The following is a 25,198-nucleotide window of genomic DNA, read 5'->3' as shown; positions in this document are numbered from 1 at the left end:
ATATCCATCAAGATAAATCAAGGAAACAGTAAACAATAATCGTGGATACTGAAAAAGATGAAATTGTGAACAACGTTGAAAAAGTTCCCCGAAGATTTTAGCACCCTGGGAGCCACAAGCCTTCCCAAACTACAAGACATCAGATACCGAGTACGTGGCGTCGTTATGGCCTCACTCTATATCTGAAGAGCGACTCAGACTAATGTAAGTAACAACCAGTAAGGCGAGTTTCTTGTGATACCCAGAAAACCACATACCACCATATCATTACTAGTGAGCCAACGCGACTCGACAGGTACAAGATTATTCAAGTCCCCACCTTTGCCCGTGATTAATTCATGTAGCAACAGGTCCTGAGGAAGGTGGCAATTGAAGAATATTAGGCCACCGAAACGTGCGTCGACCAGACAGTATGAGACACCCCAATGTTTAGCAATTGGTCAGAAGACACAACGGCTTGCCCTGTCTTGGACAAGCTTTACCATTGCTGTTCTTCTCCACTTGGGGTGCTCTATGCAAGGTGTTGTGTGAATGTGATATGTATGTAGACTTTTTCGGAGGTGTGATTGATGTGGGGACATTTTCATTTGTTGTGAATCATTGATGATACTCACATGGTTAAACAACCAAAAAAAATGTTTGTTGACACTTTGTATTGTATTTGCATAGTATGAGAAATTATTGTGAAGTAGTACAAATTATGAAAAAATAAATACAAACAATAAAAAATTTTTGAAAAAATGAAAATATTGTTGTGATACCTATTCCCATCTGTACCCACTTTAAGTAAAACAAGATAGGTCTAGAGGGATTCTTTTCAGTATAGATCAACAACAGTACCTTAATAAGATGTGGCCTGGGGCTCCGTGCCTGTGGTTATTACAGAGGTGGCCCAGCCCGGCCTCCTCCGGGCGATGTCGGGCAAGGATGGGCCCGCCCTTGGCCCGGACATTGCTCGGGCGCTGCCCACGTGCATCCTGCGCTGCAGGAGCCCGCTCTGCCCTTTAAGCTGGAACCTCCTGGCGCTGACAATGACACTGATGCGCGCATCTGCTGAGCGCGAGGCACCCTGGGGCGGCGAGTCCTGGCCCCCTCTGGTCCCGGTGAGGCTGCTGTACTTACCGGTGTCCCGCTCTGCTGGAGCCCGCACTGACCTTTAAGCTGGCGCCTCCTGGCGCAGATGAAGACACTTGATGCGCGCTTGTGCTGAGCGCAAGGCACCCAGGGGTGGCGAGTCAAGGCCCCCTCTGGTCCCATTGAGGTTGCTGTACTTACGGGCGTCCCGCGCTGTGGGAGCCCGCTCTGCCCTTTAAGCTGGCGCCTGCTGGCTCAGACGATGACACTTGATACGCGCTTGTGCTGAGCGCGAGGCATCCTGGGGCAGCAAGTCCTGACCCCCTCTGGTCCCGGTGAGGCTGTTGTACTTACGAGCGTCATTTTCATCAATGAGGGGCGGGAATGTTTCTCAATTAATGTTTAAAAACGCTCAATGTTAATTATTACTTTTCAATGCTGAGATGTTATCTGGTGTACTAAGGTGAAATGCTTCAGCATGTTAAAGAAATACATTTTTTTGAATTTTGAATTTCAAGGCGTGGCTCAGGCATGGGCTCTTAGAATTATAGACTACCCTTGGCTTGGCTCTGGCTCAGCTCTCTCTATTAATTTGTTATCTAGTTTATCTTTAATTTGTTGCAGTGTTAGTAGTAATTCTAGGAGTAAGGTATTTACTCACATTTCTCCATTAATCAAAAGTAGAATCATATTATAATATAAAAATACATTATCACATTGCGTTTCATGAAGTAGTTAAATAAAAGAACAGGAATATATATGCGCTGATTATAAAATACACAGTTGCAGAAGCAGAGCGCGCCCCATTAGTTCGATATCAGCTCAAAGTATTCTTTCTTATTACTCGGTTAGACTCAGAGGGAAACACTACAGCACAGCAGTAACATATGTGCATCATTAGTTATAACAGCCTGAAAACAATACATGTAATATGTCTGAGTCAAATTCCAATAAGAGTTGATTGGTTAGTGGAAGACAATTGATGAATTTATCCCTTCAACACTTGCTGAATTTGCCTTTTGACATGACTTTATCAATTTGGGGTAAGTTACCAATATTCCCCAAAAGACAAGTTACAGAGCTTAACCCGTATCAAACTGTTTCCACAAATTTTCTGTTTGGACGATTGGTTTTCCAGCATTAGTATGTAGACCCTACTACCTACCATACTCCCAGCAAGTAAATATGTTGACTTTGAAGAAACCGTGGTTGACAAACATTTCTCAACTTTACAAAAGTCTTATCCTCTTTCAGAAACCAGAGGCCTCATGCCAAAAGAATTTACAAAGCCAGATTGACTGATTTAGGGACTACAAAATCTGACTTTGCAATGAGCAGGAATGACTTATGAATCATAATGACCTTGTGACCCTGAAGACAAAGTGTGTGGACAACCTTGTTATTTTCAGCAGCATATAGAAATGCTATTTTTGAGGGCGCAAAACATTGAATGGATAGTACCAGCTGCTGTTTGTAAAGTTGTTTTGAAACCGGTCCCAGGATGCTTGGTTCCGGTCCAGGGAGGACCTGGCTTGGCAGTTCGGGCTGGACTGTTCGCATGAGGCACAGGGTCAGACTGATTTGCATATGGCCATGTCTGAACTGGGGTGGTGGAGTGAGCTAAAGAATGATGATGGATTAAACCCAGATCAGTTGACTGGGGGTGAGTGTTTGATTTGCTCAAGCGCTCCGTCCATCGTCCCCTTTGGTATCGTTTGTAAAGTTGTATCTGGCACATACACAGTTTAACACTTTTTGTCACATTGGGCATAATTACGATGTGGGGCGGTCAGCCCTTGACGGCCGCATTATGATGCAGGCAGTTGGATCCTTCATGGACGAGGACAGACCACCTCCCCTGACAGTATCTACTGATCTTGACGGGCGGCGGTTAGAATTGCAATCCCTAATGACAGTGGTACCGAGTCAGGCAACACTGTTGGGATTACGATGTCCCCTGCCATGAAAAGGATGTTGCAAATGGACTTTTGGGACCCAAAGATGGCACCCATCCCTTGTGGATGTAGTGCCCCAATGCACATCCATGCACTGTGTGCCATGCACCATGATGCATGATACACAGTGCATTGCTGCGCACAAAGTGCTCTTTTACTCTGCAGCTTGTGTTTCAGTCTTTTTCCAAGGCTGCAGCACAAGCCACCATGTTAAACAGCACTTTTCTGATCCACAGCCTGGCAGTCGCATCCTAATTAGGCAGTAGAACCACCGCCTGCTTGTTGGTCGGTCTCCTGACCACCATGAAAGTGGGCGGCGGTCAGACCACCGGCTATCGTAATAAGGCCCATTGTCACCCCTACCACTTGAAATAGAAGGCGATGAAAAGAATGCACTTTGGGAATGTGAATGCTGTTTTGAAGGGCTTATGGCTTGTGCAGCCTTCCACTGCAGCATTTGCAAGCCGATTCCAGCTCCATAAACAATAATAAACCAGCCAGTTTTCAGCTTTTTGGCAGAAGCTCTTATGCGATATGAGGGGTTTGAGAATATTTTGAGCCACAAAGAATGCGTCGGGTTACTTCACAAAGTAAATCAATGAATTGGTTCTAGCCCCTTTGTGCATTAGTCATCTGATTAGATACCTGATTGTCGTAAGCAGTGGCTGACCTTCCACTAGAGACAAAATCATGCAGCACCTGAAAGTAGACAAGCATTATCAGTGGCCATGTTGCAATGGTAAACAATTATAGTTTATGCACAATACCATTCTATGATGATTTCGTGGATTACAGACAGTGGTCACTTGGAATGCAGCCCATTGCAGATAAATGAGTGTCAAGCAAGCAGCCCATAAATGACTGGCCCACCAGCTCAGGCACTGAAGAACACTAATTTTCATGAGGATGCGCATATGTTATCAGACCATGTCATCGCTCACATGGCAAAAAGACCATTGACTGAAGTGCACTGCTGAACACTGGCATGGATATATATTTGTATGTGTGTGTGCATGTGTGTGCGCGTGTATGCATGTGCGTTTGATCATGACAGACAACTGAGCCTGTCAGGCCTTCTAAACAAATTCTAGCAAGATTTATTATAGTGGAAATCTTATACCCCCTAGTGTCAGTCAAAGGTGGAAATCAACACCCAAATCTCTACCTACTAAATTAATCTGAGAGAGTGCCTGTAACAAAATATTTGTCTGCAGGCTTTAACATGGTTCAATAACAATCCACCTGTAAAGGCTGATTGTGTTTGACATGAACATCTCATAATAAATATTCAGGCCCTGTCTTTGTCATAATCTTTTCATAATAAACAGATTAAACACAGGACCTCTTACATAACTCTTTTAAACAAACATGTCAGGCCTGTGGTATGTATCGTTGGCTTGTCACCATAACCAAGTCTGGCCTAATGGATTGAGCATACACGTTCCCTCAAGACAAACACCAGTATACAGTAATAGATTTAAAAATAAGTGCCACATCAGAGTTGTCAAAACAATATTAAATATCTCATAAAAAGGCCTAATAAGGATTTCGATGTTCATGATGCAAGTTTCTATCCCCGTAGCCTCTATGAGTGGTTCACCAACACAAAATCCCTTGCCTGCAACAGTAACCTTTGAGATTCAATGTAAAAAAATACAATTTTTGAGGCTTTAGTATGGAACAATCAATTATCAAATGCCTATTAACTTCAAGAAATGCTGTTCACAATAACTAGGCCAGGCCTACTGCCTTTAAAATACCTTTTCTCAATTAACAGAATAGGCCTGTAGCCATAATTACTGGCTTGCCAAAATAACTAAGAAAGTCACACTGTATTGAGCATAAGCTTTCCGGCAAGTCAAAAAGAGGTATACTAGCACTCTTTTCAGTGGAAGCACACAATATCTCCCTAATCAAACGCTGTACTCAAGGTAATTAACATGTATGTGGAGTCTAACCCCCCCCTTTTAAGTAGAGCTTCTGAAAGGAGTTCCAAAAATATTTGTTTTAAACAAACATAGAAACAAATTAGATTTGTAAATCTAATGTTATTTGGTAAATTGCATCTCACTCTGTCCTAGGCAGCCTTCTTGCCTGAACAGTAATAGAGTGAAATCAATTAGAGGTTGTTGCTTCTCCACAGGTACTTTTAATGGAGGAATGGTACTCTTTAACACTGATGAGTGATGGAGTAAGGTTGGTAATGATTGGACATTTGTCCCCTCACAATTTTACCTTCACACTTCGAAACAGAACAACTGTTGACTTCTTCGGTAAGATGGACTCCTGGAGGATATCTATAGACATATGTCAGCAACATGACCAGATGTTTATAAATTTTGTGTAACGTTGTTAGAACTTGTGTCATAATGACTATGAGATTTGATATGTTCGAGCTGGATGAAATGTTGCTTAGTGGGCATTATCCTTACATTTGCCTGGTGTATTGATAAATGTAAGCAACATACGGGGTATCCGACTTTAGAATTTCATTCCTAATAAGTTAGTTTGTTTTCTCAAAATAATGTAGTTTCTTTAAAAAACAACAGTTTTGAGGTACCACGCTACCCACCGCATCTCAGCTTTGAAAATTGAGGCAGGGATTGGTGAATGCCAGGATTGTAACCACACTCCCAAATATCAGCAACTCTCTTGTTGGTTGAATGCCAGAAAAACCCACTGGAGTGAGCTGAATCCCATGGTTCCGGTCTCTATCATGTGACGTGACGAGCACTGCAGCGAACAGTCAATGGCTGAACAACTGAGCGGCCACCAATCCACCGATCCCCTGAGAGCCGCTCCAAGCTACACCAAGTCGCACGGGTGGATACCGGGTGGACTGCTGCCGACCACTCTTCATGGAGAGCTAAGTGCTGCGCTGCTGTGCACTGGTGCCAGGTCTTGGGCGCTGGCTGGGCTAATAACAGCAGGGCTAATAACTAATTAACCTAGCTATTAGTGTGTCACAGCAAGGATTTAAAAAATCACTAATAGTCCAGTGACTCCTCCTTTAAAGTGTCTGTCGACGTGACCACGTTTCAGCCATATCTTCATTGGCCTCTTCAGGACAGGGGTATTACAAAACTAAAAATAAATACAATAACACCACATTACTCTCATCCAACAATACAGTGGGGAGCAAATCGGTTAATCTGGTTGACTGCCCAATATCCCTCAAAAACCTATGCGCCTCAGTGTCACCAAGTACCCACCAAAATCAATCCACCGTGTGCCAAGGAAGTGTCTAACACACCAAAACTACCATTAATTACCATAAATAATACAATTGCAGCAGGGGATTTTGCTCAAACCATTCAACCTTGGCCTCTTGATTGGACCTGAAGCCAGGTCGGCCCGACTTTACCACTCTATCTTTCACTTAGCATTGTTTCTCTTTCTTTCTGGCGCAGGGGCCAGGGCGACTGACGCCGGATGCTGGGGATCACGGTTCGATCCCCGGCACCGGCGGCAGGGGTCTGCCCAGCACCATGTGACTCTGGGCAATAGCTTGCTTAATCTTCCCGACGGCCCCCAGCGCCGGAAACCTACGGGTAGCTGTGCGCTTTACAAATACAGGATTATTATTACTATTATTATTTCTGCCTTTCAGTCCACCAGGGAAGGGGTCAGCCTTGTAATAGTGCCCTCAAAGACAACAGTCCAGGGAGCACTGACTGGAGAGAGAGAGAAAGAGGGTTGTATCCTCTCTTTCCCAATTTCTTAGGCCAGTTTAGGTCAGCTGTTTTTTGACAATTGGCACCAAGACCTGGGCACGAGTGCAGCAGTAGTAGTCACCGTCCGCAAAAGTGAGCCTGGACCTCCGAAGAAACTGCTGAGCTATATCTGGATGCAGCTTGCGGGTGGCCTGGTGAGTTCCCCGCGGCCCAGGTGAACTTGCAAAACACATCAATGCCCACAGGCAAACACAAGAAGCGCAAGAACAAGCAATCATAAAGACCAGTTCGGAACAGTTTGGACACCCTGAAATCAGTAAAACTGCCACAAGAAAGAAATCGATCAAATAATTAACAAAGGAGTAACCTGAAAGACAGCCAGTGGTCAGTGCCTCACCCAGAATAGCCTGCTTAACCCAACAGAAGGAAGATGAGATCAGAGAACATTAGAAAAGAACCGGCACAAAAAACTTAAAAAAAGATAAACGTCAAAAAGAGACAAAATCCTCTGATCAAGCAAGTCAAAACCATCTCAAACCTCTGGTGCAACACTAATATCACCAAAATACTCAATCTTCGAGTCAATAAACTCCAGCGGGAAATTCACCTTCTCAAAGGACCCAACTACAGTCATTTATGCAACATCAGATCAAGTAACAGGTCTTCCGCAATCATTGACGCCGCAAAAGCTCGGCACCTCTCTGGAAGAGGGGATAATCTCCAGCAGAGAGCAAAACTTAACAGCAATCAAAAAGGACCCAAATTCATCATAAATCTGAGCTTAGCAGCAACAGACACCTTGCAGGAGGACGCAAATCGAAATCACACAGGCAACAAAAGAATAGTGCCTACGCCCAAGTGCATATTAGAAAAATAGCTCATTCCACCCACGGCAGGAGATAGAGAATGACAACATCCAGAAAGACAACCATAATGTGGTAAAACATAATGACCCCTGGCTTGAATCAATTCCAGTGACAGAAAACACAGACTTAATGCTGGCAATGGAATTCAGTACGAAGAACTTAGATAAGAACCTAGATAACACCCAAATTGATATCTAACTGATAAACCAACTGGAAATCCGACATCAATCAATAATTGAAATATCAAGTCTCTCTGAACAGATAATCAATGATGACATGAATACAACACACAAACATAAAACAAATAACGAACAGCTCAACAACGATTCAGCTCAATAACGATTCAGCTCAACAACACTGTAACGATGGCACGTTTTACACAGCATGGACCACAAAGGAGATAAACGACCCAAGGGAATTGACTCCCAGCCTAGAGCCAAAGGAAAAGGATGACAAACCAGACACAAGGGCGGAAGACCTTTCAAACTTGCAGACTACCTTAATAAGCACCTTGCAAACCTCAATTAGTGATTTTAAAATGCGGTCTGATAAACTGGATATTGAGATCAATTTGATGAACATATTAGCAGCATTCCTCTCCAGTCTAAACTCAAACACACTGATCGGCCGAATAACTCTTAAAAATAACAAACCCACGCCTGTGCCAATATTCCACTGTGCCTGTGGTCCAATAGTCGACCAATTAAGGGAAGTACCAACTATCTTAATGAGTCTACTAAAAGAGGGTAAACAGAGTAATCTGACACAAGTGCCACACAGAATAGCAAAGAATGAGTCACCATATGGAAATAAACACTATAAAATCCCTTGATCCATCTAGGACTCAAAATAATATTGCTGCTGAGAGTGAAAAATTAATGAAAGCACTATACAGAAATGACAAAACATCCACTGCAGAACTCCCATCAACTTCATCCTACAACCCCACTGGTAAAAACCTAGCTATGATAGATCAATCAATGAACTGCCAAAATGATCAAGCAATATATTTGTCCTCTATGAAACAAAAAGACAGAGAAAACGCGCTGAGAAGGCCAGAAAGCTTCAACAGAATGATAAAAAGACAGATCAACAGGTGAACAGACTCTTTCCAATTTTCGATTTTAAGGCTAAAAAACAAAACCGAATCACCTCGGCAATAAATCAAGAACACACTGAAGACTCAAAAAATAACAATGAAAACCACACAACACTGGATCCGTCGTATCTTTCGCCTAAAAAGGCGACAGAAACCAGTGGCCCAAATAAAAAAACAGATAAGTGCTCGGGTAGAGGGTCCTGGACAAAGATAACGTAAATGGAAATAACGATCACCTCAAGCAAGCAAGCAAGCACAACCGGAGACAATACGAATAAAAATCATCAAAGTATGGTAATATGGCCCCAACAAACGCCCAAGTATACAAAAGATGAATAACCTGATCACAATAGATGGGCCACAGGACCACCAACTCCCGACGGACTAACAATCACACACAGTAGAGAACAGGAGGGTATACTAGAGACATGCTTCCAACCAAACACAGAACAGAACAAGAGGATAATGATCAATGTAAACTTACATCACAATAATATGAAGCGCCAAGAGCAAAATTGTCGACTTGAAGACCGTTCCCCTCAGTTGTCCCCGTATCACAATCAAGAACCAATGAGCCAATAAAAAATCTAACTAATCAGTTTTTATTAACCCCACAGTATACATCACAAGGGCCTCAAGACTACTTAAACAGAGGAAACATCTTGAATTTAATTGCAGCCATTCCAATGTTAAACCACCTATCCTTGGCTGAATTGTTAGCAATTGAGTTCAACAACCAGGGAACAACCATTGAAACAGAGAAATACTCTCAATCTGGAAGTCCACAGAGATTGTTACACTAATTCTAAATGCATCACCACAGTTTGAGGCCACGGTCAACACTGTCAAAAGCCACAAGGCATTGCTATCCTTCACCTCTGTTATAGCGTCACAATACTAGGCTCGACACCTTCGGTACAATCCTGGTATACTCAGTGTTACAAAATGCAAGCGGTAACCAGGTATACAACAAATTAAAGCCAAAGTCACAAGAGACCCATCCAGAACATTCCAGGTCTAGAATTAACATACAACGAGAATGACATAAACAAATGCAGAACATCACAGCCCTCATCACTAAACCTTCTGCCATGGAACATTGCAGGCTCAAAACACAAACTGCAGGATAACTCACCACCAGATCTCTGGAAAAACTATGAAATAATAGCCCTTTGAGAAACATGGTTGTTCACCCCAGTCCAGGTTGCAGGGTACATTCCCCACCACGCGGAAGCAACAAGACCTCAACGATATGGTAGACTAAAGGTGGCCTCGCCGTTTACATTTCCACCGCATTAAACATTGTATCTTCCCAAATGCCAATCACAACAACAGACATTTAAATAATAAAATTGGACTTAGGCCCTAACAAAGTGTCAAGAACAATCATCCTAATCAGCCTATATGCACACCCGAAACAAGAATACAAAGAAGCACTATTCAAAAACTTGATAACTGCTATAGCCGAAATATGGTTCGAACATTCAGCATGGGGAATAATAGTAACCGGTGAATTTAACTCAAACTTAATACACTCACCAGAGAAAGCTGACGACATAACAGCAGCAAATGCAACATGTGCTGTACAACCCCAAGAACGATCAACCTTCAAACGGAATGAGCCCAGAGGACAGAAACTAATGGCAGACCTAGAACACTTAGGAATGAGAGTTTTAAATGGGAAAACTCAACAGGATAGACTCCTCACCTGCACATATAATGGCCCCAATGCCCGCTCCATAATAGATTACACAATCCTCACCTTGTCTCTGCTCGCCCAAATAAAAGAATTCTCAATCAAATTAACCATTGAAAGTGATCATTCATGCCAACACTTTGAACTGACAACCTCCTTTCCAAGGCACAAGATTGCACCACCAGAGACAAGGACTATAACAAAGATTAACCTCAAACGTCTAAGATGGACAAGCAACTCACTCCCTCAAACAGCCTCGAGGGCAAAGGATCTGATAACAAATTATGAAACACAGAAGGGCTCGTTGGTAGAAGCATGGGCTACTTTCCTGACAAATCTACTAAAAGAAGCCCCTTCAAAAAACCTGCCCAGTCGTGCGAAGGGCAGCCAACACAAATAACTAGGTAGTGTTGCCTGGAGCTTAAGAAAAGATATTCAAAGGTTTACCAGATCTGTAAGGGGCAACATTGCACCCAAAGCCACATGAGAACAAATAAAAAAAACCTCAAGAAGCAGTATTAAAAACAGATCTGGGAAAATAATAGAACCCAAACAGATAACTTCTGGTCCATACTCCTCTTCAATGCCAAATGATCAAACGCAAGCGCCTTTTGGGAGCAAGTAAATGGCATTACAAGACCTACAAAGGTAATAAATGCAGTCTGTGTCACAGAACCAGCCGGGATACATCACTTAATGTTGACTTTTACCATACCAATTGACAAAAATGTTGAAGTCCTGGAAACATCAAACTGCTTCCCTGTAGAGGCCAATAGTACAATCAGTTTGCCAACACCAACAAAATTAATCACACCTTTATTAACCATAGAACTAGTAGGCCCAACAGATCAGAACAATCAAGTATTTAAAGAATAAGGAAGCATCCTGGAGAGTACAATGCTAAAAGAGCAATCACTAATTCCATACTCAGAAGAAAAAGTATCCAAGGTCATAAGCACAGGACGGCAAAACGGGGCCTGAGCACCAAATAGTATACCCCAAGCAACCTACAAATTGGATCCTAACTCTTAGGCAGTTTCTGTGAGGTGAGCAGTAGAAATAGTCTGCTGGAGAATTAGAGAGGCTCAATAATTAATCAAGTGTATAAAGGAGGGGACCGAACAGATCCAGCCAATTATCGAATAATCGATTTAACAGACTCAGAAGCGAAATACTATGCTTCACTGGTCGTCACTGACTTGGTAAATTGGTATGAGAACAACAGCAAAATCCCTGTCAACCAGTCTGGTTTCTGTAGGGGAGTAGATACCACCACAAAAATCCTAGCCCTAGGCCTAATGGCAGATAAGTGTTTGCGGCAGCGAAAAAATCTATATCTATGTTTCATAGACTTCAAGGCGGCATTTGATCATGTCAACAGAGGCCTACTATGGCACAAACTGAAGCAGCGGGGCCTCCCTGAACCAATACTCATACTCCATACAAACACGTGGATGCACTTTAAAATCGCAGACGGAAAGAGACTAACCAGGAAAATCTGTACAAACACTGGACTAAAACAAGGCTATATTTTAGGAGAAGTTAACTCACATCCGCCATGTATGGGTACACTGTTTATCTTATGCGGACAACATAGTAATGTTAGAATTACAATTCCCTTTTCCCATATCGCATTCAGCATGTTACAATAGGTTAGCAATGTGTGACTACAGTACATGTAATTGTGCTCACGTTTTACAACCCGTTGGGTTATCCCGGTAACATGCAAGCTTTCATTAGCTTGCCTCAGCAGAATGCTGTATTTCGTTATATTTCCTTACTCTGTCCAAGGCTGCAGCTCAACTTGCTAACAAGACAATTATTCTGCTTTGCATTCCATTGTATACATGTAGCTCTGTTCCCAGGTTAGGAGACGCTAAGACTCAGCACAGTGGCCTTGGTCCACTGATAGCATGCCCATCTGGCAAGTGTTGGCTCATCTTTCTGTACCTCCTTTGTTTGTGTCCGGCTCAGACCGGTACTTTTCCACCAGAGGTATGGCCGAAGTCTCCTGTAGTGTTTATCTTCTAATAGCGAATGTTGGGGAGTCAGTCCCCTCGACAAACATCTTATGGTGATGATCTGACTGGGCTCCTCTGCAGAGAATAACAATAAATACGTAAGTTTTCATTCTCTACTGTCTGATCGACTCTTCATTTGGGAAGGCATAGCAGGGGGTCATAAGTACCCGCGTGGTCCTAGTGCGCCCCATCCTTTAGTTGGCGCCCAAACAGGGACCCCGCAAAAGGGCCCCCTCATCTGTAATCGGGTTCGTAGGGGCCGGGGTGGTGGCTGGTCGGTCGGGAGGATCGGGGCCCCTCACATATAAGACCGAGCTTGGTTCTTGCAGCTGCTGGCCCTCCCAATCAGACAGATCTTCGGCTAGTGGCCCTTGGCTGGGGTCCTGAAAAGGCAAAACCTTGGAGCTGACTGTTTGGTCTGAAGAGACAGCAGTGGAGAATAATTTGCTTGACCTGTGTGCACCAGGTGAGGGATTTGGTTCTAGGAAAAATGGCACCATTCTTGGTCGACACAAACCTGTGGGCCGTGTCCTGGTACAGTCTCTGACTGTCTTGTTTGAACGACACAAGCCGACAGGCTGCGTGTCCTGGTAGACAGTCTGCGGACTGTCTTGTCTTGAACTTGGTGGGTCTGTGGACCCTTGAGGGACACAGAGCACTTGAGAGCAGTTTACCGGGCCTACTGGTAATTGGCCTCTCTGTGAAAAGGTCTGGGACTGTTCACAGGTGATTTGCCAGACCAACTGGTAATTGGATTGGTTCTTGAAAAGGTCTGGGGCCGAGGCCTGTCCTCTTGTATTGGTGCAGTCTCCAGACTGTCTTTGGTGCAGTTTGCGAACTGCCTTGCTTGGATGACACGAGTTGACGGGCTGTGTCTTGGTGTGGTTTATTACCGTCTTGATTTGTACTTGCTGGGTTTGCGGACCCTTGGAAAGGACACTGAGTGTTTGTGAACAGTCTGCCAGGCCAACTGGAAATTTGTCCCATGCTCGAAGAGGTTTGGGACTGTTTGCAAACAATCTACCAGGCCAACTGGAAGTTTGGTATATGCTTGCAAAAGGCCTGGGGCTACAGCCTGTCTTCTTGAACGTGGTACAGTCTCTGGGCTGTCCACTTGTCTTGGTGCGGTCTTTGGACTGTTTTGTTCTGATGAGGTTCCCGAGCTGATTTGTGGTTTGATTGTTGCTTTTGAGTGTTATGAGGTTTGTGGACAGACGTCGTGGTGGTGCTTGTGCAATGTTTGTTTGAGTGAGTAGCCACTGTGCAATCAAGACAGTGCTTTTGGGTTGCAAACAATATTTGTTCCTCTGTTTTATTTGTATTACAACTGTGGGTGTGGTTTGTCCGTTAGGGACAGTGCATGTGTTATGTTAAGATGCCTTGTTTCAGTAAGTTTGGATGTTTCGGATGCTGATGCTGTTCTAAAGATGTGCGGTTGGAAGAGAATCAGCTCGCCCCTCCGGAGGGTACTCTGAATTTGGCATATATGTCAAACATGGTATTGGCCCTATTATGTTTAGCACATTGTGGCATAAGTATACAAGGGACAATACTGAGCTGTAATGGCCACTTACTGGTTTGTTCGATGAACAGAAATGAATTTCCTGGAGGATAAATTGTTTGCTAAACAGAATAGATAGTCCATGTTTGACTCTTTGAGAGTGTGGCAAAAGGAAGCGAAGCAGCGGCACTTGAGAGCAGAGGAGGTGGCTAGAAGGAGAGAGACGCAAACAATCACTCAGAAGGCAGCAGCCTATGATAGGGAAAAGATAGAGAAAGGCATAGAGCGCAAAGACAGAAAGTTTCAACTGCAGACTGATAAAGGTTATGTTGCGAGGCAGGAGGGAGACGAGTTAGTTGAGGAGCTTCCGGATTCTCGTCCTCCGCCACTCTATGTCCCGCAGTGGATATACCCCGCGGTTCCCACTTCCCCAGCTCCGGCCTCTGGAACTGCTCCCTCTGATATTCCCAGCACCGTTGCATCGGCCTCAGCCCAACTTACTTCCCTTGAATTCTCACCGGTAACAGGAACAGACCCTACCGCTTCCCCTGTGTTGTCCCTTCCCTCTCCTGTCTTGTCTCCTAGTTCCGCCTCATCTAATACTCTTCCTCTTCCACCCCCCACTCTGACCCTCTATGTGATGGTACCCGTTTCAGCATCTACTATTCCCTCTGTGGGTGCTACACCCCAAACACCATTGCATGTTTAGACGCCCACACGCGGACTTCCTGACACAAATTGGGCAGCAGAGCAGGATCGCATAAATAAAGTGTTAGTGTGTTCTGCTGTAGGTACTGAGGAGAAACAGATGGTAGCGAACCAGGCAACTCAGGGGGCCCAACACCCGATTTATACTGTGGAGGATGTGTGGAGTGTGATGAAAGAATATGAGCCCTTCATACAGCAACATGCCCTTAAACACATGTCGGCCACTCGATACAATTGTGGGAGCAGTGTTTTCAGGGTACCGCACCTCAGATTATCTATGACATATGAGACCAAGTATATGTTACAGACATGGCTCGAATGAGGTTTTTAGTAATTTATCCACCTTGGTGGGTTATTGAGGCAGATTACTCCAGAAGGTTCCGTCACTGGGGGCGCAACACCCCATGAGGGAAGTTCATCCTATTTACCATCCCGAAATACCAGAATTGCGCGACTCTGCAAATACTGTAATAAGACAGTAAGCTGACGCTCGGTTTCAAGAGCAATGGATCTATACCCCTTGGAAAAGGAGTGAGGTCCTTTCCCTAAAGAGTCAGTTACCGGACCCGAGAAAAAACCCAACTGCATACTGTAAGGAATTGACAGAAGCGGCCTCCTCCACAGTGAAGACGTTAGCTGACATAGAGTTATTCTTCGGCTTGTTGGTGCCGGTAGATATATGGAGACACGTCCATACGCAGGACCACGCACTGGAACTGGGGGACACATGGGGTGACATCAGAGCATGGTATAAGGAGCGTTATCCCGGGGAGAAACCAAAGGTATTATTGCCTACATGCACTCCCTTATCCCACCGAAGAAAGTGGATTGGGATAAGTTGACTGCGTGTCGTCAGAAGAAGGATGACAGTGTGTTGGATTTCTTTACCAGATTTGAAGGGGTGTTCCTAGATTTTAGTGGTCAGGATTTGTCACAGGAGGGTGGTGTTTGTTTGTCTGTGAACAGGTTTGTTACTGATTTACTCCCTGAGATTGCTGCTCGACTGCAGGCCTCAGAGAGTACCTGGACCACATCCTCCCCATCAGTCATATTAAGTATGGCTCAGTATTATGAGCATAAAGAGAATGAGGACAAGGAAAGAGTGGGGAAGAAGACGAAAGATTTGAAAACGAGAGTGTTGATGCAGCAGGTTGGCAAGAGGAGGTGGTATAGGTCGTGGTTTGGGGCCTGGTCCGCGGGGCCCCAGGTCCAATAGGGGTGGCGCATCTGGTGCTCCTATGTGGCCCAACCAATGTGTTTACTGTAGAAAGGAGGGACATTGGTGGAATGAGTGTCTGGAATGGTTGCAGAGAGGTGGGGCTCCTAGAGGTAGAGGTTCTGGAGGAAGAGGACGTGGAGGGGAAGGCTGAGGTGAGACGCAGTCAGAGAACACGACAAACAATAGGCAGAGTGGACAGCCAGGGTTAGGTCAAGGGACCAGTTCCGGTGCCTGTAGATCAGCGTGGATCATACGTTACTGCAGATTTACAAGAGAAATTCCTAGTTGATACAGGGGCTATGAATAGCTCTGTTTCCCGTTCACTGGTCCCGGGGGAGCTCTGTCTGGCCAAAATAATATTTCGGTAGGTTTCTTGGCGTCTTGGTCTAACTATTGGTCCTTTTAAAGTCATCGAATTGTGGAGAGAACTTACTTGAATTGGACTTGTTAAAAAGGTTGCATGCAACAATATATTGCTCCCCGGATGGTGTTCACATGACTGTAGGCCCGCGAGTAGCCCATGCCATGCAATGCTTTGCAAAAGACGACCTCCTCTCTCCTGAGTTCCACGACGTACCACGCTCATTGTGGGCAACTGGTGATACCGATGTTGGGTTGCTTCAAATACCCCCTGCCTCTATATAGGTGAAAGACAATGCCAGGTTGCCCAGAACTCCCCAGTACAAGATATCCCAGGCAGGAGAAAATACTTTATTGCTAATAATTCAGGATTTGATTAAGTCTAGGGTGGTTGAGGAGACAACAGCAAATTTGTGCAATAGCCCCACCCTTCCTATTCTTAAAAAGCCCCTTTGGAATGTCCAGATGCTACTTCTGACATTTACCGTTTTGTGATATATTTGCGAGAGGTAAACAAAATTGTGGTTCTCCAATATCCTGTGGTGCCTGACATCACAATGATTTTGACTATCATTCCACCGACCACTAAATTTCTCTCAGTCATTGACTTAAAAAATTCTTTCTTTAGCATTCCCATCCATCCCGATAGCCGTTATCTTTTCAGATTTGAAATAGCCGGTCGGAGTTTTAGATTCTGTCATGCTCCACAAGGCTATATGGAAAGCCCTAGCATTTAAAACTAGGCTTTATAAGCGCAATTGGATGCATTGGAATTTCCATCAGGTAATGTGTTGCTACAATATGTTGACAATCTTCTGGTGGCCTCAGACACTGAGCAGGGCTGTAAAGAGGCCACAGGTAAATTACTGCATCATTTGGCACACCATGAACACAAAGTGTCCCTATCGAAGTTTCAGTATTGTCAACAGGAGGTCACCTGCTGTCAAAGGAGGGTCGCAGACTAACACCAGAACGCATAGCTGCCATAACTAACATGTCTGCCCCTAAGACCCAACGTGAGATACGTGCGTTCCTGTTGTCTGCAATGGATCCCTTACTTCTCCTTACTAATGAGACCCCTTCTTTACCTCACCACCAAAGATGTGCATGAGCCTTTGCCTTGGACACCTGCATACCAGCAAGCTTTTGAACAATTAAAGACTGTGCTTTGCTCTGCTCCTGTGCTTAGTACACCTGACTACCAGAAACCTTTTGGGCTCTATGTACATGAGGCTGACGGTTGCACACTTTCTGTACTAACACAGGGTTTCAGTGGTAAGCAGAGACCCTGCGCTTACATTTTAGCCATTTTGGATAATGTCGCCAGAGCACTCCCGAGCTGTATGAGAGCTGCTGCGGCAGCAGTGGTATTAATCAGACAATCGGCAGGGCTCGACCTCGATACTGACCTCACAGTGATGGTAACTCAAGCTGTGGACATGCTATTGAACAAGACGAAGACACAGCACCTCACCAGTGCACGTCTTACTGGATATGAACTGACCCTATTTGCTCCGCATATTACCATAAAAAGATGCATCAGTTTGAATCCAGCCATGTTATTACCCTCTCTTTGTATCTGACCCCCAAGGGGAACTATATGTCGATGGCTCTTATTTCAATCTGCCGGATGGCACTACAACTGCAGCCAATGCAATCACCACACTACATGCTGTAGTTGAGACATCCGTGCCCCATATCAGTCTGCCCAAGCTGGAGAATTGTCCGCTCTCCTAAGGGCCTGTGAATTGAGTGAGGGACTGGCTGTTAATGTCTATACTGACAGTCAGTATGCCTTCAGCGTAGCACATAATTTTGGGTGCCTCCGGGCAGAAAGGGGGTTCCTGACATTTCATGGACAGAAAATACAACACTGCCCCCTAATACTCAGATTGTTATCATCACTGACACTCCCTGACAATCTGGCTATAATATAATACAGCTCACATAAAGCTGTTGTGGATGATGTGGGGAGGGGGAATGCGTTTGCGGACCAGACGGCTAAGGAGACAGCTAGGTCAAAGATGAGTAAAACATTTTTGGCAGGTCCTGCTGGATGGGTTCCAGACAATGGGATGTTTGAGACCACTGTGGAAAGTGTAAGAGAAATACAAAGAGAGGTGACTGCCGATGAATTGGCAATGTGGGAGGAGAGAACAGGGGGTTTAGACGAGAACGGGTGTTGGACTGATTTGTCAGGCAAACAATGGTGGTTGTTGCCTAATGCATACGTCTTTCCTGTAGCCACCATGGCCCATGGCCCGGCGCACATTAGTGCAAAAGGTATTTGTAAACTGTTAGACCCAGTATGACCCAGTATGGCTGAATGAGAATATCCCTAAAATTGCAGCACACTTGGTGAAACACTGTATCATTTGTCTCAAGCATAATCCTGGAAAAGGCACCCCTCAAACTGCTGGTAATTTCGCACCGCCTTCCTTCCCTTTCGAGGTTCTCCAGATGGATTTCATCGAAATGGAATGAGTGAATAATCTGAAGTATGTACTAGTGGTAGTTTGTACATTCAGTCTGTGGGTTGAGGCCTACCCAACTAAAGAGAATACGGCTCTAGCAACAGCAAATTCACTCCTAAAGGAGTACTTCCCACGCTACGGATTGCCACATGTGATCTGGAGTGACAATGGGATTCACTTCAATGCCACGGTCAAAAATACATGAAAGCACAGGATTGCAAGGGCCAGATGCACTGCCCCTAGCACTAATGTCGGCAAGGGTGACTGCGCATTCTAGGACTGGATTGTCACCGTATGACGTGGTTTTCGGGCGCCCTGCTAATGTATGGGGCGTACTGAGACCTAAGCGCTTTTCTGAAATTTAATACCCTCTTTTGATTGACTATATGTATGCTTTGTGCTTTGTATGTATGTGCCTCTTCCGCTTCCATACGATTCCTGGGTGAAGGATGGGATCGCTGACCAGGAAGGGGAGCTGGTCCCCTGCTTTGTTCCCTTTTTCGATGTCTGGCTGAGAGGGGCACGGACTGACAAGGAGAGGGACGAGGCCTTATTCGAGGCGATTCCCCCTGAGATAAGAGCCACTCCGGATACCCCAGCTCCTGGAGCACAAACACCTGAGTCTCGATCCCCATCTGAATGTGAGCTCTTACCTTTGTTTGTTGATGAGGAAGTGCCTGAGCACACAAGGTACAATGTGCGGCCCTGACGGAAGGACAGTGCATCAGCAGGGCAATGCGGGAGTTAGGGAAGGACTTGAGCATTGTTGAGGATATTTGCCCTGGAGGGAGGTTGCCCTATCCTGAAAGAAGAAGGATTGTTTTTAGTAAGGGCCGCCATTGTTTTCAGTCAGGTTGCCATTGTGAAGCTCCACCGTGGGAGACAACGTTTGATGAACGATAGGAACATGCCTGTGAGGCTCTTGAAGGACACAGGAAAGAAGAATATCCCTCGGGCTGGTTGTATAGTGGCTCCAATTTCCCAAGTACCTTTTTTTCCATAATGCATCCCTTTGGCCGCCCTATCTCTGATGAGACGCAGCCTTTTGCGGTTCCACGCCCCACCCCGCATGGCTCTGTTTGGTCCTCCTGGCCCACAAAGACTAAAGTGATATTCGTGATAATAATTTTGTTGCTTTGATGTTTGTACTCGGAATACTGTTCTTTCTCGAAGATAAATATCCTGTGCATGCTTGGATAAGTACTACATCAACACCTCCTGAAGATATCATTGGCACGCTGGCACCCCACAAAGAAGAGCACCGGAAGTCTTATAAAGATAATGTTTTTTTTCAGACGCTGCACCAAACGCATGCTGTTTATAATACAACAAACTGTTGGGTATGTGGGTTGTTACCTCCAGTTACACATAAAAGCGAAAGACTGCTGCCTGTGCCTCTGTCTCACATTAATGGCTGTGAGGGTTGGTTTGTTCTACTTAGCTTGGTTCGTCCATTCTCCCAGCCTGACTCCTTGGATCTTAAGAGACGCAGTTCCCATTGCATGTCAATGAAAGTATATCCTCAGCATAGATCCCGTATGATACCTCCTCTGGCGATGGGCAATTTGAGTATTTTTTAATAACTGCCTTGCAGCGGTGGATAGGGGTAGAAAGATCAATAGGACAGGGATAGACAGAGATAGATTCTTGCAGTTTAATGTATCAGAATATTACCAATCTTTCCGAGCCCGTAATATCACTGAGAACAAGCCTATACCTCGGGAGGTTGCAGATGCACCAGCTCCTTTTTGTGATCAGGGAATGGGAACAGTGGATGTGGGGAATAGCAGATGCAACACCACCTCCATATTGAGAATGCAAAAAAGCCCGCCATTGATCCCACCCCCCAATGTTTATTTTATTTGTTGTGACCGTGGTTTTGTGTGGTTACCTGAGGGATGGTTTGGGCGATGTTACTTTTCCTACCTTCTTCCTCCAGTCTATCTGGCTCCTCCTGACTACCACAGATCTCATTGTCTGCAGTGTAGGGATGTCTCAGTTTCCCGAGCTAAGAGAGTTGTTGATCCAGATGACATTGACCAGGCAGATGCCTCCCTGCACGAGTTTACTGATATAATGAAGGGTCTCATACCTTTCTGGGGCCCCATGTTCAACAGCCGCAACATTCGTCGTCTCGCAAGAGTAGTTGAGGGAGTCATTAATACTACTGCAGGTATACTGACCAATATTACAGTTGAGCTCCAGGCTACGAGACTTGTCTCTCTTCAAAATAGAATGGTTTTAGATGTTATCCTAGCCGATAGGGGTGGGGCCTGTCGTGTCATAGGCAGCAGTTGTTGTGTATACATACCAGATAGCGCCCGACTGTCTATTCTGCCATACAGAAATTGCACAAACTTGCCTCAGAAATACATGAGGACAATGGTTAACGAATCACGGACTCTCACAGGATGGCTCTGGGGTTTGTTAACGTCCTGGGGTTGGAAGATTCCTCTTGCCCTGATAGGTATTGCAGATATCATCTTTATTTGTTGCCTGTGCATTCACTGTCTCCCGATATGTTGCACTTACTGTGTTACTAAGCTTACACAAACTCCTAGACTTTCTGTTCACAATAATAAAGTCTCCAACATGATGTTGCAAGACGTTCAGTCAATTATTCTTATTGATGAAGGCCTGTTTGATTATTGAAATGCTTGCCTTGTTACTACCTTACTTTGATTGATAGATGATTATGTACTGTCTCCTCCCCACTAGAGTTGTAAAGACCCTACCGGATAGCAATAAAGGCTTTAGCCACACGTGCTAAAATGAGGGTCTGTTAGATTTAAAATTCCCCGTTCCCATATCGCATTCAGCATGTTATAATGGGTTAGCAATGTGTGACTAAAGTACATGTAATTATCCTCACGTTATGCAACCCACTGGGTTATCCCAGTAACATGCCTGCTTTCATTAGCCTCTGTGACTCCATTTTGTAATTCGTAATCCTTATTAGATTGTCTCTGCTGAGCGCATGTTAGGCCTTAGAATTCAGAATAGCTTGCCTCAGCAGAATGCTGTATTTCATTATATTTCCTTACTCTGTCCAAGGCCGCAGCTCGACTTGCTAACACGACAATTATTCTGCTTTGCATTCCATTGTATACATGTAGCTCTGCTCCCACGTTAGGAGACGCTGAGACTCAGCATAGTGGCCATGGGCCACTGAAAGCATGTCCATCTGGCAGGTGTTGGCTCATCTCTGTACCTCCTTTGTTTGTGTCCGGCTCAGACTGGTACTTTTCCACCGGAGGCCTGGCCGAAGTCTCCTGAAGGGTTTATCTTCTATTAGAGAATGTTGAGGAGTCAGTCCCCTCGACAAACATCCTATGGTGATGGTCTGACTGGGCTCCTCTGCAGAGAATAACAATAAATACATAAGTTTTCACTCTCCACTGTCTGATCGACTCTTCATTTGGGAAGGCATAGCAGGTGTTCATAAGTACCTGCGTGGTCCTAGAGGGCCCCGTCCTTCAGTATTACTAAGTCACACAAGAATAGGCCTACAAGTGGCAATCAATAAGCTGGGGTACTTTGCTGAAACAAACATGCTAGAAATAAATACAACAAAAACAAAAGCTATCATCATAAGTCGCTGTCCCCAGATTTCACTACTATTTAAAATCAGTAACACAAAACTGGAAGTGGTCAGCAGCTATAAGTACCTAGGTGTTTCTATGGATAACCAACTTACCTTTCAAAAACCCAATGAGAGCTTCATGAAAAAAGAAAACAGACCAATATTTGCTTTCAGCTCAATTGCAAGGACCCTAAAATGTCCATCATTTACACTGCTCTTAGCAGTCATCAAAGTGAAACTTCTGCCAACAGTGGCCTACGCAAGCGAAATCCAACATGGGTAAAGATGCGGCGATCCTGGAGAGTCTTCAAATACGGACATACAAAACAGTATTCTCACTATCACGTTACTCATCTCCGCAGCACCTACACAGAAGATGCACTACAATAAAAACATGGTATAAAATCTGGACCAACCAACAAAATCCAATCAATAATGCGCTCTGGAGGGCAGTAAATGATGACTCTCAGTCAATCTACACCAAGCACTTACAATCATCATGAAAGCTCACAAACACAACTGGACTTTTTCAACTGAATGTATCCTTTTCCTCCTTTCAACAAATACGGAAGAAATCAGCAAGAAAGCAATCGCTAACGGAAGACAAAATCAGATTAAACAAACGAGCCCATGCATGGATGGTCCTGCAATTGTACACAAAATTGCAACCGGCAACATACTTTGGTCTGACCTTTTCTCCTTACTTGAAAACAAAGTTCCTACCCATACGCATCGGATCGTTACCATCCAATGCAGACCAACTGAGCTGGCAATACAAGGGCCCTAAGTCATGCAGCCTTTGTCGAGAGCTAAAGCAGGACCTCATCCATTTAATATGCATTTTTCCACTCCGAAAACCAACCCCTCTCTTATTTCTAAAAAATCTATTCACTACAAGAGCCATTTGCACCTGTAGATTAGCAATATTAAAATGTTTTAATCCAAATGACCCACGGCTCAACTGTAATCTAGTAAAGTTTTTAACTCTGTATGAGAAATTTCAAAAAACAGACCAAGTGGAAAAACACTATAGCACTTCTGAGTTAACGTCTCATAAAACTGTCTACCACTTCTTCTTTCATCTCCCAGCACCATTGCAAACTCTAACTTTTAACAGAAATATCAGACTTGTATAGTAGCCACATCGTAGCAAAGCAAAAAATGTTAATATGTATTTTAATTGAGTATTAGATTTAGGGGCATATGTATGAAACTCCCGTTTTGCGAATCTCAAATTGCAATATTTTGCGATTTGCAGTTTGAGATTCGCAAATCGGGATGTAAAAAAAAATTTGCTAATGTTTAGCGATTTCTTAATAATCGCAAAAAAGTCTCAGAAACCTTATTTGTGATTCCTTAATTGCGAAATTCGCAAATTAAGAAATCGCAGAAACGGGAATCTGCCATACAGGTGCAGCCTGATGACATCACAACCAGGAAGTGGGAGTGATTTTCTGCACCTGCTTACCTGAGCCACACCCAGAGGCTGTTTGGAGAGTGTGAGGAGGCCTCCCAGGATAGAATAAACCCCAATGGAGTCCCAGAAGCAACATGAGGGCAAGGAGGCTGAGAAGATTGAGAGGAAGCACAAGTTCTCTGACAAGGAGCAGGAGGTCCTCATAGAGGAGATGGTTTGCAGCCATGAGCTCCTCTTTGGGAAAAAGGCACTGCGAGTCCCAGAAGCAAGAAAACGAAAGATCTGGCTGGAGATACAACAGAAAGTGAATGCTGTGGGTGTAACACATCGCACAGTCGAGGAATTGCGCAAGCGATGGTACGACATGCGGCAAAGGTCGAAGGAGAGGGTGGCATCCAGACTCAAGGATGCAAACCAGACCGGGGGAGGACCATCCACAGCAGCACAGCCAACACCCCCACGAGGAGCTTGTGGAGTCCACCCTCCTGCCTGAGAGCGTCGGTGGTGTGGCTGACATTGACAGCTCCGACCCTGCAACCAGCAGCCAAGGTAAGATGCATGCCAAATAAATCTGCACTGATCCCCATCCCATGCACACTTCCACAAATGCGCAAAATATACACAACAAATGTCATTCCAGTCCAAGTCTTACAGCACACCCAGCAATGCATCATGGAACTTGTAGTAATATGTATGACTGTGTGTCCATGAGACATAGGAAATGTAATGCAACATGTGGGTCGGGGATAAGTAAATAATAAAGTGTCAGAAGTTAGCCTAGACAAACTGTAGAAACGTTATTGAGTGCAAATTGCAGTCAAAGACATAAACTCATGTAGTCCCCTTTACATCCGCAGCACAAATCAGGGCACGTGATGACAGTGCAGAGGGAGATAAGCATGAACATCCTGAGGAGCAGCATGATGATGGGGACTCCAGTGATGATACGGAGCACACAACAATCATGCGCAGGAAGCGCACACATGTGCCCCCACTGCCTCCATTGGGTGATGACATACAGGCCACAGGGGAGGACAGTGACAAAAGAGAGGAGAGTCAGGGTGTGTCACACATGCTGAGTCAGGAAACACCAAGGCTGAGCATTCCAGCACTGGAAAGACGCAGGTCAAGGCCTAGGAGCAGCACTGCCACTGATGCGGACAACACCATATTTTCAGGAGTGGAACACAGCATGCTGCAGGTACAGCACCTGCAATGTAAATCATTGCGCTAAATCAATAGGCAGCTATGCAGTCTGAACAAAAATCAACGCAACATGGGGGAGGGCATCATGGCCATGGCAGGTGCCATACGTGACCTCTGTGACACCCTGAGGCACAACCAAGACGCCAGTGACAGGGCTGCCCGACGTGCCAATGCACGGCTGCACAATTACACTAAGGCCGTGAACCGCCTCTGCAGCACCCCCAGCAATCTGACACGTCGCAGCATTACCATGCAGCTGGAAATGTCGCACTACTGTCAGGACATTGCAAGAGGGCTAGAACAGGTCACCAGTGCAGTGGAGCAAATGCAGATGGCCAACTCAGG

The 25,198-nt window shown here is 44.8% G+C and overlaps 1 protein-coding gene across 8 annotated transcripts in view; it reads right to left on the bottom strand.

The window, feature by feature from the left end:
• The window catches only part of LOC146821128 (uncharacterized), a 257,656-nt gene that overhangs the window by 151,236 nt on the left and 81,222 nt on the right, over nucleotides 1-25,198 (bottom strand). For 6 of the 8 annotated variants that reach the window (XM_085612090.1, XM_085612087.1, XM_085612086.1 and 3 more), the window contains one exon: nucleotides 3,675-3,728. The exons of the other annotated variants lie outside the window; for them this stretch is intronic. In XM_085612090.1, coding sequence (XP_085468216.1) covers nucleotides 3,675-3,728 — 54 coding nt within the window. The remainder of the gene's footprint in view (nucleotides 1-3,674; nucleotides 3,729-25,198) is intronic. 8 annotated transcript variants of the gene reach the window in all.

Source organism: Triturus cristatus, chromosome 6 (genome assembly GCF_964204655.1).
Source record: "Triturus cristatus chromosome 6, aTriCri1.1, whole genome shotgun sequence".
Classification (NCBI taxonomy): Eukaryota; Metazoa; Chordata; class Amphibia; order Caudata; family Salamandridae; genus Triturus; species Triturus cristatus.
The sequence above is the reverse complement of the archived record's forward strand: the minus strand, read 5'-3'. Positions and strand labels throughout refer to the sequence as shown.